General features: G+C 46.1%; 1 protein-coding gene across 4 annotated transcripts in view; it reads right to left on the bottom strand.

The window, feature by feature from the left end:
- Nucleotides 1-15,855, bottom strand: part of Slc44a3 (solute carrier family 44 member 3) — a 62,555-nt gene that overhangs the window by 4,590 nt on the left and 42,110 nt on the right. For 3 of the 4 annotated variants that reach the window (XM_070007711.1, XM_070007712.1, XM_070007713.1), the window contains exon 13: nt 1,947-2,084. The exons of the other annotated variant lie outside the window; for it this stretch is intronic. In XM_070007711.1, coding sequence (XP_069863812.1) covers nt 1,947-2,084 — 138 coding nt within the window. The remainder of the gene's footprint in view (nt 1-1,946; nt 2,085-15,855) is intronic. 4 annotated transcript variants of the gene reach the window in all.

Here is a 15,855-nt window from a genome sequence, read left to right as displayed (position 1 = left end):
CGCTAAGTACTTCTTTGTATCTGTGACCTATTGGAGAGTCCTTGTCAGAAAATTCGGCAGGATGAAATAAGGAAAACAAAAGCTGTACCAAAAGAAAACTTCGTTAATGAGTATAGATGGGGAGATAATATTTTCATTTATCCACAGCTAGTCTTCCTAGAGATTTGTACCTCTCAAAAGGGATTTCTGTTCCAGTTTTTCATTAAATACCATGATGTCACAAAACCATTTCCGCGTGAAAGCCATTCTATAAGTTTTGTTTTTCATCACAGGATAACAATCCATCGAGTTGGGTGTACCTCATAGTGGTATGTGACTAGTACTACATGATTAATGGAGTAGTATACTACATGATTAGTTCCTGCCCCCTCCCCTTTCCCGGAGCTGAAATGGAAAGGCTTTCCAGAACTCCTGTGGGGAGAATCGGCTGATTCCATTTATGATGTGTAATGATGATATTTTCCAGGCTTGTAATTACAGGCCATAATGTAGCTAATTCTTTAACAGATGCATTATGGTCATCTGGGGTCCTTGCTGTCCTTGGCTATCTATCTGTAAAGATGAACATGGAAATCCAAATCTACTTCCTCCTCAAAACCAAACAATCACCGCTTGCCACATACTTACTTAAAAGCTCATTAGCTTTTGGTGTGTTTCTTGTGGGAAATGTAGGAAAGTGAACTAGTTGCCAAAGGAAAATAAAACGCTTTGCCAGAACATGTGCCCAAATTGGAATGATACCGAGACAAGCAATGGTCTCTGCTCAAGAGCATCGCACATTTGTGAAGCATTTGTGTACATGCGGGGCTTCACTGTGACTTTTCTGCACACTTCTTAAAAAAAAAAATTATTCGGAGGCTAGGGGCCAGTGACTCACACCTGTAACCCTAGCTACTCAGGGGGCTTAAAACAAAGGATTCCATTTCGAAGTCAGACTAGGTAGAGAAGTCTGTAAGACACTCATCTCCAATTAAATTGCAAAAAGCTAGAAGTAGAAGTGTGGCTTAAGTGGTAGAGTACCAGTTGAGCAAGGAGCTAAGTGAGAGCATAAGGCCCCGAGTTTAAGCCCCAGCACTGGCAAAGGAAAATAAAAAGGATTCAGATGACAAGAGAAATGCCACTTTGGCTCCATTCAGAGCCTTAACAACCCGTTTTACAGACTTAATAACCTTAAATAATGCATACATTTCCTTGAAAAGAAATGAGTGATCCCCATACTTTTATGGCCAAACCTCTACAAAACATACTCATCTCCTATTAGTAATATATTCATTTTAGACATAAAAAAGTAGGTTAAAATTACACCAGTATCAAAGACAGACTGAGGATTAAATCTCTACCTGTGTCTGGTGGATCCCCAAAAAGTTTCTATATTTTTGTTTTACCATTTGCCAACCAGGACCAGCTCACAGGATAGAAGGTAATATGTGATAATGAAGCAAAACATCCACTATGGAAGTTGTCAAGAGATACACACACACACACACACACACACACACACACACACACACACACACACACACACACACACACACACACACACTTTTTCTTTTTTCTTTTTTGTCTGTCGTGGGGCTTAAACTCTGGGCCTGGGCATTGTCCTTGAGCTCTTCAGCTCAAGGCCAGCACTCTACCACCTGAGCCACGGTGCCATTTCCAGCTTCCTAGTGGTTCATTGGAGATAAAAGTCTCACAAACTTTCCTGCCTGGGCTGACTTTTAAGCCCCAATCCTCAGATCTTAGACTCCTGGGTAGCTAGGATTACATACGGGTGTGAGCCCCCACCGGCACCTAGCTGCATTTTTATTTTTTACAGCATCCCTGGAGAATGAACTGAGGGCCATGTGCTTGCTAGACAAATGCTCTCCTCTTTCAAATCAATTGCTGTATGGCTACATTTTTTTTGTAGTCCAGCTACTTTTATTTATTTAGTCAAGACATCTCACCTTTCCTAGAAAGATTATGAAGTCTCCAAAGCAGTTCACAGACATAAAATGACTCGAATTCTTGGATAAGATTTTGAGTGCATCTTTTGCTGACGTACAAAAATCTGTCCCATTAATGGCAGTTGTAGCGTAGGCATGCTAAAACAAAAGACAACAGTGAAAATATTGGTGATTCTCATAATGACAATAAGGAGCGTGCAAGGTACAGAAGGGGGGGGCGATTACAAACCCACTCGCCATCTCTGCTCATGACCTACCAGTTCCAAGTCTCAGTTTCGGATACCATGCAAATGTAGTCTCATAGAATTACAAGTTGGAAAGATGAATAAGACATTCTGGTCAATAGGGTGGGTTAAACACCCTACTTCAAACATTGGGAACACACAAATGATTTTTGTTTAAAGCATAGCACAGTTTGAGGGCAGGAAAGGAAGTATAGCTGCAGAAAGTAAGCAGGCCGCAGTGATTTGTGAGGGGTGAACTCAAGGGTACAGAGGCTGGCAGCTAGGGATTTATGCCCTTAGGCTCTTACTACAGAACTGAGCTCCCTGACCAAATTCGGAATTCAGACTCATTCATACTCAGGCGCCAGCGGTCCCCGAAGCCACTAGAATGACTAAGGTCTGGAAAAGTGCAAAGCAAAACCTTCTCCCCCACAAGGCCAGGGAACAGGGGAGCTACACAGACATCCCTGCTTGTAGAAGATGAAAAAGATCTCCCAGGAACAATCTACAGGACTCCCCCACCCAGATGCATAACATCTGTGCTCTGAGAACATTCTAGAAAGAAAATATTCAGTGGGGCATGGTTAAGATGCTAACAGACAAATGGAAGGAGATTAGCCCTGGGGGGCAAGAGGGGGGAGTGGAACCCACGTCAGCTGAATAGAAATTCTAGAAGTGAATGATACACCTCTTAAATGGTGCAGTATCAAGATGATACAACTGATTCTTTTTTTTTTTTTTTTTTTTTTTGTCGGTTGTGGCGCTTGAACTCTGGGCCTGGGCGCTGTCCCTCAGCTCTTCAGCTTGAGTCAAGAGCTCTATCACTTGAGCCATAGTGCCACTTCCGGTTTTCTGGTGGTTTATTGGAGGTAAGAGTCTCACAGACTTTCCTGCCTGTGTTGGCTTTGAACCGCAATCCTCAGATCTCAGCCTCCTGAGTAGCTAGGATTACAGGCATGAACCACCAGCGCCCAGCACAACTGATTCTTTTATTTCCTTTTTAGAAGCATTTTATATTGCTACATGGCTTCTATAATTTTAATCTTTAATCAATATAGATTCTAGTGGGCTCTGCTATGTTTGCACACATGTACAAGTGGGACCAACTGTTACAGTTATTTTGCTATGACAAGTAACAATGCAATGAACATCTTATTCTTGATTTTGAATAACTAAAGATGAATTTCTAAAAATAAGATTACTCTGTGTGTGTGTGTGTGTGTGTGTGTGTGTGTGTAAACATTCATGTGAGAAGATTTATGGGGTGATTTTATTTCCAAAACACTTTCCCCTTAGGACTATTAGGTAATTTCAAGATCATCCACTTCTAATTCTCTTGAAGTCTCTGAAAATGCCATTTCTAATAAAGACTTAGTTACATTCCTAAGAAAATACCCTGGAATATTTTCTGCTTAGGATGTTGTTCTTTTTGCTTAGATGAAGAGTGAAATTTTTTTTTAATTCCATGATTTATCCCATGATATACCTTTCTGAACTCTTCAAAATCATCCTAAGAAAACCAGTTTGGAGTCTACTGGCCCCAACAGCATGTCCCCATCACAAGAAGTGGAAGAGGAGATGGTGGTTGAGAAACAGGTGTGTGATGAAGGAAAAATTCAAGGCTCTTTTACCCAACTCCCTCATCACCAAAAACAAGAGGCTGCTAGCCAGTTCCCCATGCTTCCTAGAGCAGGGATCAGATTAAGTCCTTGCAAAGATGTCTTAATGGGATTCCACCCAGAACTTCAGGTGTCTGGTTTACAAAGAATACATTAAAATTTGCTTTTGAAACCTCCAGCCCCGTTGGCAGGAAGCTGTTTCACGCAGGGGGACTTGAATCTTAGATGGGGATATGGAAATTCACTGGCTCATATTGTTGAGGTAAACTGGTCCTGATGGACCAGTCTGTGTTGAGTGTGGGGTATGGCAGGGACACGGAGAATGGCAAACTCATTCTTCTCAAGTCTGACACCCACGATCAAGAATATTCTCCTAAGATCCCTTGGGGAATCAGTGAGACCCAGAACTTTTTAATTTTTTTTAATGCTTATTCTGAGCTTCTGGATATTAAACTCTCAATTTTCCTTAGGCTAAATGCTATTTAAGAGTGTGGGCGGTTAAGGGTGTGGGTTCAAATCTCAGATACTGGTCTTAGGCTAGTGATTTTACCTCTCTAAACCTCCATTTCCTCCTCTATAAAGGAAGCCACAGCATGGACTATAGAGGGATGGATGTTGGGCGGATGAAAGGACACATGCCCCATAAAGCGCCTGGCGATGGAAAGTGTTCTGTGCAAGGTGGCTATTACACACAGCTCACCAGAGATGACCTCATTTACAACCTGGAGCACAGAGAAACTCTTTCATCACTTGGGGGTGAGGGAACCTATAGTTTCTTCTCTCTCTCTCTTTTTTTTATCCTCAGGCTTTAATCTCTCACATCTCAGGGATGCAGGATGGATGAGCCACTGGTCCCAGTGTGTCACCACAGGCCACACGATCTCTGTCTCCATCTTCAGCTTCTGTACCCAGTTCCTCACCTTGTCACACCCCCCTTCTAAATTGAGGTTCTTCTTACTGCACTTCTGAGTCACACAGGGCTGTACAGGTATTATAGGGATTTCTTTTTGGTACCATTAAGAAGCAATAAAAACAGATTGTGCCCCTGGCACCGGTGGCTCACGCCTGTAATGCTAACTACTCAGGAGGCTGAGATCTGAGGATCTTGGTTCAAAGCCAGTCCAGGCAGGAAAGTCTGTGAGACTCTTATTCCCAATTAACCACCAGGAAACTAGAAATGGCGGCTGTGGCTCAAAGTGGTAGAGTGCTGGCCGTGAGCAAAAAGAGCACAGGGACAACCCAAGCCCTGAGTTCAAGCATCATGACAGAGGGAGGAGGGAGATAAGATGTACCCCAGATGGCTAGAGCTGGGCCTAACAGAGGCTTCCCAACTCATACCTGTGGCCCTTTAAGGTTTTGTCCATCTGTCTTGTGTGTGCAAATAACTACAGGAGGCAAACATCCATCAAGTGCCTACTATCTACCAGGATGTAGGCTATTTCTTTCTAAATGTAGTAACTAATTTAATCCTCAGAGCAACCTTAGTCAGATAAGGCAGCTGAGGACAACAAAGCACCGAAGGCTGGGTGGCCTGTCCCTGTCCCACACCTGCCGCCTGCAGGAAGGCGATCTCTGATTCCTCCCATGCAGGAAACCACAGACTTCGAGCTGAGCTTTGTGCTTGCCTTCCAGAAGGGTCCAAAGAATTGGATGGTTCTCTCACAAGAGGTGCCCAGATACAGAGCAGGGACCACGGCTGGACAGTGTATGGAAAGAGTCTGGGTTCCAATGGTGCCACCTCTACAGGCCTGCTGATCAGCCTTTGTGGCACCTGTCACCTCTCTGTTGTCCCGTTTCTGCCAACGGTGAAGTTCTGTGCTGGAGATGTGTCTTGTCTGTGCCCAGACCTTCTCACCCCCTCGTCTGCTCACATTATTCCACCTCCGTTTCTCACCACTGCTCAGGGAAACAATCACCGTGGTCCTATTATTCCCATCTTCCAGAAAATTCTAAGTATTGATGAAAAATGAGAGAGCTAAGTATATATGGACTAGAAATGTAGATTCTCTCTTTAGTTTATGTTGAGAATTCTCCAAGAATGTCCATCATAGCTTTTATGGAGAAAGTCAGTAGAGAGCCTCCATCCGTCTCCCCCGCACCCTCAAACTGGAATGGTTTCTTCTTAGGATGGCATAACTGTGAGGTTAGTTTTCAGTCTTTTTAAAAAGATAAATAGAGACAGGTGCCACTGGTTTACCCTTGAAATCCTAGCTACTCAGGAGTCTGAGATCCTGAGGATCATTGTTTGAAGCCAGCCCAGGGAAGGAAAATCTGTGAAACTCTTATCTCCAATTAACCACCAAAAAAGCCAGAAGTGGAGGTGTAGTTCAAATGGTAGAGCACTAGCCTTGAGTTTAAAAAAAAAAAAGCTCAGGGGCAGCACCCAGATCCTGAGTTTGAGCCCCAGGAGCTGCATACTTTCCATTGAGGAAAGTATTGGTCAAACACCATGCCATTAATGGCCAGGTCTGTTTTTGTGGCTTCCTAAACAAGTTCTCATAGTTAACAGCAAGAGCTACCAAGAACAAACTTGAGAAAGAATTGAAAGAAATACAGTGAATTCTGCATCTGGATAAATCTCCATACACATGGCTCTACAGGAAAAGGTACAGAATCAACCCCTCACCAGTTTCCCCCTGAGCTTCTTTGGCCACAGATGAAGTTTGTGCAAACAGCCTCTAGGGCTGAGAATCACCCTTCACATCCCCACAGGAATTCACTGGTCACCACTGTCCAATGAGGTGGCAATTGGAAAGCCTGCCCGCCCCCTCAGGGGTCCAGTCAGGTGGAGGGGGGTTAGGAGGAGGGAAATGTCTTTGCTGAGAACTACTGCAGCTATAGAAACCAGGTGCAAGGTAGCATGGGCATGTTTGCTCTGAAACTTTATTTGCTTTTTGTATATTTTTTAGAATGGCTTTATGATTTCCTTGCTCAACATTAAAAAAAAAAAAAACAATCCAGCACCACAAAAAGACAAGGAAGAAAGAAGATCACTGATCTGCCCTCAGAAATAATGGCAGCTAATATCACCTGACCATCTCCCAGAATTCCTCTGCATGTATACACTGCTGCTGATGGATGGCTGGATGGATAGATGTATTGAAAGATAGAAGGACTGAAGAATGGGCAGCAGGGAATGAGTAAGGAAAAACAGAACAGCACTCCATAAGGTGTTAAAAGTGTGCATGTCCAGTTGATTGTAACCAAACCAAACAAAAAAAAACTACACCCGGACTGAAAGAATTGCTGGAAACTCTGCCTTCACAGGCACGCCTTAGGTTTCCAAAGAAATAGAAAAAGTGCTAAAACCATTTACTTTCTTTTCCACTTTTTTTATTTTGAGATAGGTCTTTCTAGGTTACTCAGGTTGGCTTTAAACTTGAGATCATCCAACCTCAGCCTCCGGGATGTGGGGATTGGGTATGTACCACCACACCTGCTGTGGTGAAGCTGCAGCGTAAGTTAGGCAGCACTGAGGACAAGGCATGGACGCTCTATCACATTCGTCTGCCTCCTGGTTTCTATGAGGTTCGTTACTATTCTGATTTTGCTAGGATTTACATACAGGGGCTCCGTGGGTAGCAGCCCTCTTTTTGTGTGTGCCAGTACTGTGGCTTGAACTCAAGAGCCTGGACGTTGTCCTTTAGTGTTTTTTGCTCAAGGCTGGTGCTCTACCACTTGGGCCACACCTCCATGTTCAGCTTTTTGGTGGTAACTGGAGATAAGAATCTCAGTGGCTTTCCTGCCTGGGTTGGTTTGGAACTGTGATCCTCAGATCTCAGTCTCTTGAGTAGCCAGGATTACAGCCATGAGCCACCCACAGCTGGTCTGACTGTCTCAGTTCCTTAGGGAACAGCACCAGCACTGCCCACCCCTCATCCCCCTGCTCTGCCCACCTGCCTTTCACACCAACCCCAAAGATCCTACAGTCCCTCTGCTTGTACATGCTGCTGCTCCCCTGCTCCCCTCTCCTGTCTGTACCGCTGCAGGTTGAGCAGGTAAGTGAAAATGCTTTTGGCAAACCAAGAATGCCTTCCAAATACTTCTTCATAAAAAAAAAAAAAGCCAAAAAACCTTGAATTCAGGCTGGCACTGGTGGCTCACACTTACAATCCTAGCTACTCAGGAAGCTGAGATCTGAGGATCAAGGTTTAATGGCAGCCTGGACAGACAAATCCAAGAGGCTCTTTTCTCCAACTAACCACCAAAAAGCTGGAAGTAAAGCTGTGGCTCAAGTGGTAGAGCACCAGCCTTGAGCAGATAAAGCTTAGGAAGTGCTCAGGGCCCTGAATTCAATCCCTAGCACTGGCACAAAAACAAACAAATAAACCTGAATTCAACTGATTGGCTCGTTTTTTTTTTTTTTTTTCTTTCACTGGACTGTGTGAATGTTACCTGCATTACTGCCTCATTTTACCTCTGAGGAAGATGGGCCCTCAGCTAGTACTCTGACCGACACACTAGAACCTCCTCCACAGCCACAAATACCCCACTCAGGCAAGGCCATCTTGCCAAACTTTTCTCTTGGCTAATCTAGGAAAGTCTTCATCCGGCCTGCAGCCAGCTCCCCTCCCCCAGCAGTGATGCGCTCCTGAATGAGCTGGCAGGGCCCGGCCCTGAGACCATGTGCAAGTGCTGCCTTGATCCAATAAGCTCAGCCCAGTTCCAGAGCCCTGTCATGCCTATTAATCTCATTTGATCTGTGCATAATCAGGAGGAAATGAGCAAGCCAAAAGGGAGGCCTGGTCTTTCATAAGGAAAAATTAGACCGGGGTCCTGCAAAGGATGGGCCGGGGGTGGGGGTGGGGGGGACGCTGGGGCAGCTGCGGACTTCAGGCCTTATTAGCAAAATGAACAAGGCACATGTGTCCCTGGGTCGTGAGACCAGTGTTCTCCTCACCCTTAACCTTGACAAGGAGCTGTAGACAGGGTAATGGCGCCGGTAAGTCCATGGCTTTTGGTGCCATACAGAATACCACCTAGTAGTACAGTCATCCTGAGTTAAGTGTTTCAGCCTCTGGACCTCAGTTTCCTCATTTGTACCATGAGGGTAATACTTAGCAAAAACTGAGTCCTAAGGATTCACTTTGCTGGGCACTGGTGGCTCATACCTGTAATCCTAGCTACTCAGGAGGCTGAGCTCTGAGGATTGCAGTTCAAAGCCAGCCTGGGCAGGAAAGGCAGTGAGACTCTTATCTCCAATCAACCTCCAGAAAACCTGAAGTAGTGCTGTGGCTCAAAGTGGTAGAGCACTCACCTTGAGCAGAATAGCTCAGGGACAGCACTCAGGCCCTGAGTTCCAGCCCCATGACTGACCGAGAAAAAGAGAGAGAGAATCTACTTCAATGGTGTGTGCAAAATGTCTACCTTGTGTCTATTATGCTGTCCAAAGACCATTTCTAGGCATTAGAAGGCTGGTTTTTTTTTACTTAAGAGAATGGAAAACATCTCTAAATCTCTAACTGAAATGTTAGACACTAGAAATGATGAAAGAAAGAGAGAGAAAGAGACAGAGCCAGAGACAGAGAGTGGAGGTAGAAACAGTAATGCCCATGTGTTTTTCATATCATACTGGGGAAATGACTTTTTTTTTTCTTTTCTGCCAGTCCTGAGGCTTGAACTCAGGGCTTAGGTGCTGTCCCTGAGCTTTTGTGCTCAAGGCTAGCACACATCCACATCCAGCTTTTGTTGTAGTTAATTAGAGATGAGTTTCGTGGGTTTTCCTTTCATGGCTGGCTTTGAACCACGAACCTCAGATCTTAGCCTCTTGAGTAGCTAGGATTACAGGCATGAGCCACCAGCGCCCAGCATGGGAAATAATTTTAAAGCTGATGTCTATTCCCCACTGGACTCCCTGCAGGTTGGCTCAGGGCTGGCAAAACTAGAGTTGGGGCCACATGGTTCCTACGATTTGTTGTTCGAATTCAAGAAATTGCTGCCAAATCCAATATCCTACATGTTCTCCTCCACCCCCTTGTGTCTTCCAGAGATTCAGGTCTGACTTTAGGGTCTTTAATCCAGTGTGAGTTAATTTTTCACTGGGGTGTAAGGAAAGGTATTTCATTCTGCAGTTTTCCCAAGATCCTTTGTTGAAGAGGCTGCCATTTCTCCCTTGCCTATTCCTGGCCACCTTCGGCCACATGCGCCAGGGTTTTGTTTCTGGGTTCTCTATTTTGTTACAAAGGTCTATATGTCGTCTATCTAGCACATGTCTATATTTATGCCAGCACTAAACTGTCTTCGTTACTGTGGTTTTGTAACATGACATATTTTCTGAGCCCCCAAAGGCCACCTACTCGTCTTCCCATTTTAACTCCTCTTTTATCAGGTGCGTCTGCTGAGCGCATGTATGGTTCAGACAGCTTCCCAAGAAAGGGCAGCTCTTCTGAGCCAGGAATTCCTTCTTCATCACCTCCCTGCTATTCTAAACAAATGGTAGGAGCTGAGCAAAGTCAGAATGAATTCAGGGTAGGTGTGGAAGCAAAGGGGGGCCTTCCCAGTCATCCCTCAATCCACAGACACGTACAGAAGATCTGTGCTGGCCAAACTCCAGGCTGGGAACTGGTACATCACTGAGTGAGACCAGTAACCTCTGATGCTTTGGCCCTCATCAAGTTTCTTTGTTGTAGCTTTGATGAAGACAAGCCTTGGGCATGGCAAACATGCCCCGCATCCTTTCTCCACCCACACGGAGACGCATCCGATGAAGTCATTCAGCCTCAGCTGTCTCAGGCCTGGGATGAATGTAGGTCTTGTAAATGTACTTTAATCCCACCCCCCACTGCCCCTGCCAACGGAGGCATTCTATAAAAGGCAAACAGGGGACTTGGGGAGTGGAGGATGAAACCACAAGAATGTTCAAAGCCTGGAGCCAACTGCCAAAACTTTTAGGAACTTTCTAGCCCCACCTACTTAAGAAAGCTTGCGGAGCCAAATGTATCCACTTGGCTTCTTCCCTACTGTTCAGGGAACTTGTGTCTCAATGTGTGTAGACTGCTGGGTAGGACCATGGCCTGATTGATTATCCTAACACATGGATGATGTTGCACCACCACCTTGTCCTCGTCCTCGTCCTCGTCCTCGTCCTCGTCCTCGTCCTCGTCCTCGTCCTCCTCCTCCTCCTCCTCCTCCTCCTCCTTCTTCTTCTTCTTCTTCTTCTTCTTCTTCTTCTTCTTCTTCTTCTTCTTCTTCTTCTTCTTCTTCTTCTTCTTTTCTTCTTCTTCTCCTCTTCCTCCTCCTCCTTCTTCTTCTCCTCCTTCTTCTCCTCCTCCTTCTCCTTCTTCTTCCTCTGTCTTTTGCTTCTCTTCCCTAATGTATTTCTTCTCTCTCTTCTCCGCACACCCCATTCCAGCAGGACTCAGGCTTATGTTCTAAGACCAACCCCTTGGTTGGTAGTGGGTCTTGAACTGAGGGCCTGGGGTGCTGTCATTTAGCTTTTTCACTCAAGGCTGGTGCTTTACCACTTGAACAATCTGAGGGAGCGTATGAGACCCTGAATATAAAGCCCTAGTCCTGGCAAAATAAAAAGATTCCCACTTCTCAGGTAGAGTCTAAGGAGCTATGAAGGTGCCAAGATATTTTGTCTACTACTGCCTGGCTACACCTAAAAGTTTGTATAATCCCATGGTAGAGGGAGAGAGCAAGAAAAGATTTTATTAACTGTCTAGTGGAATGAGAGCTCTAAGTCAGAAATTAGAGTGAGAGACACAATACAGTGTTCCTTGCGTATGTGAGTTTGTGGCTGAGATTCACACGAACGTGGAAACCATCTGAAGAGGAGACTCAGGTGCTGTAGCCTAGAGCACCGTCAGATCCCCACTGGTAGCACAACTCAGTCTCTGCTAGAGCTGAACCCTCTACGTGTATTCGTGTATTCCCCAACCGCCATGACTCAGCCTCCTTCCTGACAGGAGTTTATCTCTAGTCTCTAGCCAACAATCGCTTCCTTCCCGCCCCCCCACCAACTTCTCCGTGTCTAGGAGGAGAAAGCTGGAGAATGTCAGTTGAGGGATGGACCCACAGTCAGTGCCTTGCTGAAATAAGGTGCGAGAGAGGGAGAGGGCCTGGCTTGTGGAGAAGGGCAGAGCTGCTGTTATTTCAACTTTGTTGCAGTTGAAGAGCCAAAGACAAAGGACATGTGAAGAAACCTATTCTCCATCATGAGGACGATTAGATTTGTGGCAGCAGCTACTTAATTATTTCATTTTCCACACTAAATGAATTGGGGAAATGTTGACACCCATCTCTCATCTTTACATCTTTCATCGTGAGCAGCCTCCTGCACTCTACCTGTAGTCCTAGCTGAGGGTCCAGGCCGGACTTGGGTACCAGGGTGTCTACCACAGGCACTAACCTGCAGAGGGAAGGGATTAGAATGTGTCTGTTCCATGGCTTCCAGATCCTCCCATCCACACAGGGCTCATCACAGCTGTGTCTTCATGAGTCACTGCTTCCTTATTTAGGAGGAAACTGGGTTTTGCTGCCCCTGAGGTGGTTTTCTTTGGGCTTCTATTTTGTTGATCATGGGGCTTGAACTCGGGGCTTGGCTGCTCTGTCCTTGAGCTCTTTTTGCTCAAAGCTAGTGCTCTACTTCTTTAAGCCACAGCTTCACTTCCAGTTCCCTGGTGGTTAATTGGAGATAGGAGTCTCGCAGACTTTTCTACCCTGGCTAGTTTCCAACTGTGATCCTCAGATCTCAGCCTCCTAAGTGGCAAGGATGACAGATGTGAGCCACTAGCGCCTGGCTCTGAAGATGGCTCTCCTAGATGGAAGTTAAAACCATGAGTGGTTCTCCCCACTATTTCTAGTGTACTCAGAACACATCATGTTGGGAAGATACAGAGACTACACAGGGGTTCTTCATGTTCTGTGTGGAGCTCAGGCTCACAAGCCACTGCTATTGGAAACAGTCCCAGCTACCTTTGCTGGGTAATGTCACCCCTGCTCTTAGTTGTTGAAAATAGGGAGAGGAGAAAGAAAATGAAAGCTAGATGCAGAAGCGAGTGGTGGGGGCCCTGGAACCTGAAAACATGTATTAGCTTTAGACCTGCGTGACCCCTGGTGGCTGGGAAGACTTGCCTATTGCTTTCCCTTGCTAGAGATGGAGCGCTTAGTAACTAGCCCAACAGGTGGTCAGCATGGTGGCTCTGAGTGAAGATGGGGTAGGGAAGAGAGAAGATTCCAGTAGATACTGATTCTCTGCCAACTGACTGAGCAGGTTTACTGAATAGCCTGGTGAGCGGACACTAGTTCAGGTATTGTAGGATGCAACCCGGAGCTCACACACTTCCCTGTAGGTTGATGATGATAATAATAACACCTTCCATTTGTTTAGGAAGTGCCATTACATGCCAGGCCAAAACTAAGGGCTTAAAAAAAATCCTACCTCTAATTTATCATAATCCCATAGACAGGTGAGCCCTGTTTGACTCTCGTGTCTCTTGATACTTTGGAACTTTGATGAGGAAAAGCAAAGACTTGCAAGTTAGCTGTTACTTTCTTCTCTGTACATGTCAGGAAAATTACCACTTTCCCTCTCAAAACCCAGTGTTTTTAGGTTTAAAAAAAAAAAAGCTGGGTTCTGGTAGCTCACCTGTAATCCTAGCTACTCAGAAGGCTGAGATCTGAGGATCCCAGTTCAAAGCCAGCCTTGGCAGGAAAGTCTATGAGACGCTAAACTCCAACTAACCACCAGAAAATTAGAAGTGGAGCTATGGCTCAAGTGATAGAACGCTAGCCTTGATAAGAAAAGTTCAGGGACAGTAACCAGACCCAGAGTTCAAACCCCACAGCTGACAAAAAAGAAAAAGAGCAAGCAAGCAAACAAGCAAGCTGGGAACTGGTGACTCACACCTGCAATTTTAGCTACTCAGGAGGCTGAAATCTGAGGATCATGGTTCAAAGCCAGCCCAGGTTGGAAAGTTCTTAAGACTCTAATGTTCAATTAACAAGCAAAAATCTGGAAGTAGACGTATGGCTCAAGTAGTAGAGTGCTAGACTTGAGGGAAAAAAAAAAAAAGCTCAGGGATAACACCCAGAACTGAGTACGCACACACTCACACACACACATACACACACACACACACACACACACACACACACACACATTGGAAAAAGAACATCCATACAGGGGATTTCTGAGGGAGCACAGGCAGTTAACACACTCAAGTAGCAGAAGATCAGTACGTGGTCAAGGCCCAAGACAAAAACACTGTTCATATCTTCAAAGGCTGCACATTTCGGAGCAAGTCAAAGCCACCCCTGCTGAACACTCCCTTGTCTCCCAGGAAAGTTGCCTGATTGTCCCGGTGCCCCTGTCGCCCTTTCCCATAGTAATGCAACCATTCATTTAACAAATGTGAATTGTGCATCCCAGAAGTTCAGGACTTCTGAGTCACTCTGAGGGTTTGACAGTCCAGTGTAAGATGGCGGCTGCCTGCAGGCCTCAGACCAGAGGCCCATGCGCAGAAGAGAGCTGAGGGTGTCACCCTCCTGGGGCCTAGGCCACAGCAGGTGGGAGCTCCTGAGAGGCTCCCAGCGAAGCTGCACAAAGCCCTGGTCATACACTAGCAGCTTCCGAGCCTGGCTCCAGGAAACAGGAGGATTCCGTTTGTCTTCTCCCAGACAGTCTGGGGCCTCTGACAAAGAGGTGCCTTAATTCCTTTCTATCTGAAGTGGTAGCATTTGCCACGAAACAGCTGGCTGCGGGCGGGGATTATGATTGGCTATAAATGAGCCTTCATGCCAACGATTGTATTGACACACGTGCGAGTATTCTTCTTAAACACGCACGCAAGGGGTGTGCCTCTCTACATCAGCTGGCTGCCCCAGAATAGCGCTACACCAGCTGGAGTGGGGGAGAGAGGGCACGAAGTAGAGCCACCTCTGCCACAGCAGGGCTGGGTGGACACTCCATGACAAAGTTACCTATTATGGCAAAGGCGGTGACCAATAGAACTTCCTCTTCCTCAGGACCTTTCCACTGTTTTTCGGAGTCAGAGCGCTTTTGCTCTATTCGTTATTCCTCCCTGAGATCCACGCTCTTCTGGGGAGAGAGGAAGTCACTGGCTTGGGATGAACCCAAAGTCACCGGTCGCCTTTGCTATTGAGGGACAGGGAGAAAGAGAGGCATTGACACGGAGTTGGCTGCTAGGGCCGGGGAGAGAGAAGGCTTTGAGATTTTACACAGTCAAGTCGGCCACAAAGGCTCAGAAGACAGACCAACATTATGCTCACTGAAGCGGGGAGCGGGGAGAGTTGGCAGGCAGGGCAGGTTGTGGAGCAGGGGGAGGGGAGAGATGAGCATATTCCCCAGGAAGCAATAGGTTTTCCTCTGTGCCTGATTCTACCACCCTGTGGGGCCTTTCTGACCAGTGCTAGTTGTTTGTGAGAAGACAGGAAGCCGAGACCTGTGCTTACACTGATAGCAAAGGAAGGGAGGTGACACTTTTTTCTTTTTTTCGTGTTAGTCCTGGGGCTTGAACTCAGGGCTTGGGTGCTGCCCTTGAGGTTTTGCCACAGCTCCACTTGGTTTGGTGGTTAAATTGGATTTAGGAATCTCAGGGACTGTTCTGACCCGGGTTGGCTTCAAATCACGATCCTCAGATTTCAGTCTCCTGAGTGACCAGGTTTGCAGGTGTGAGGTGGCACGTTAACTGTTTGCATCAAGTCAAATTTGTGAGGTGCTGGTGGCTCACACCTGTAATCCTAGCTACTCAGAAGGCTGTGATACGAGATCACAGTTTGAAGCCAGCTGAAGGCAGGCTTGAGACTCTTATCTCTAATTAGCAAAAACAAGCTGCAGGCATATCTGTGGCTCAAGTGGCAGAGAGTCAACCTTTGTAGGGAAAAAGCCAAGCCACAGGGAAAAGCACTGCATTCAAGTCCCAGTACTTGCTTCCCCCTTCCCCCACCCCAATTTCACAAAGCCAAAAACATGTCCTTCAGAATAACTGAGCAGAGTGAATGTGAAAACAGGAGACAGTGATTTCCAAATGTTTAGCTGCAGAGACCTGTCGTCAAAGGAAGCCTTCAGGAGACGCCTGGCCCAAACCAAGCATGATTGCA

Source organism: Dipodomys merriami, unplaced genomic scaffold, assembly GCF_024711535.1.
Source record: "Dipodomys merriami isolate MVZ:Mamm:240054 unplaced genomic scaffold, mDipMer1.0.p SCAF_7, whole genome shotgun sequence".
Lineage (NCBI taxonomy): Eukaryota > Metazoa > Chordata > Mammalia > Rodentia > Heteromyidae > Dipodomys > Dipodomys merriami.
The sequence above is the reverse complement of the archived record's forward strand: the minus strand, read 5'-3'. Positions and strand labels throughout refer to the sequence as shown.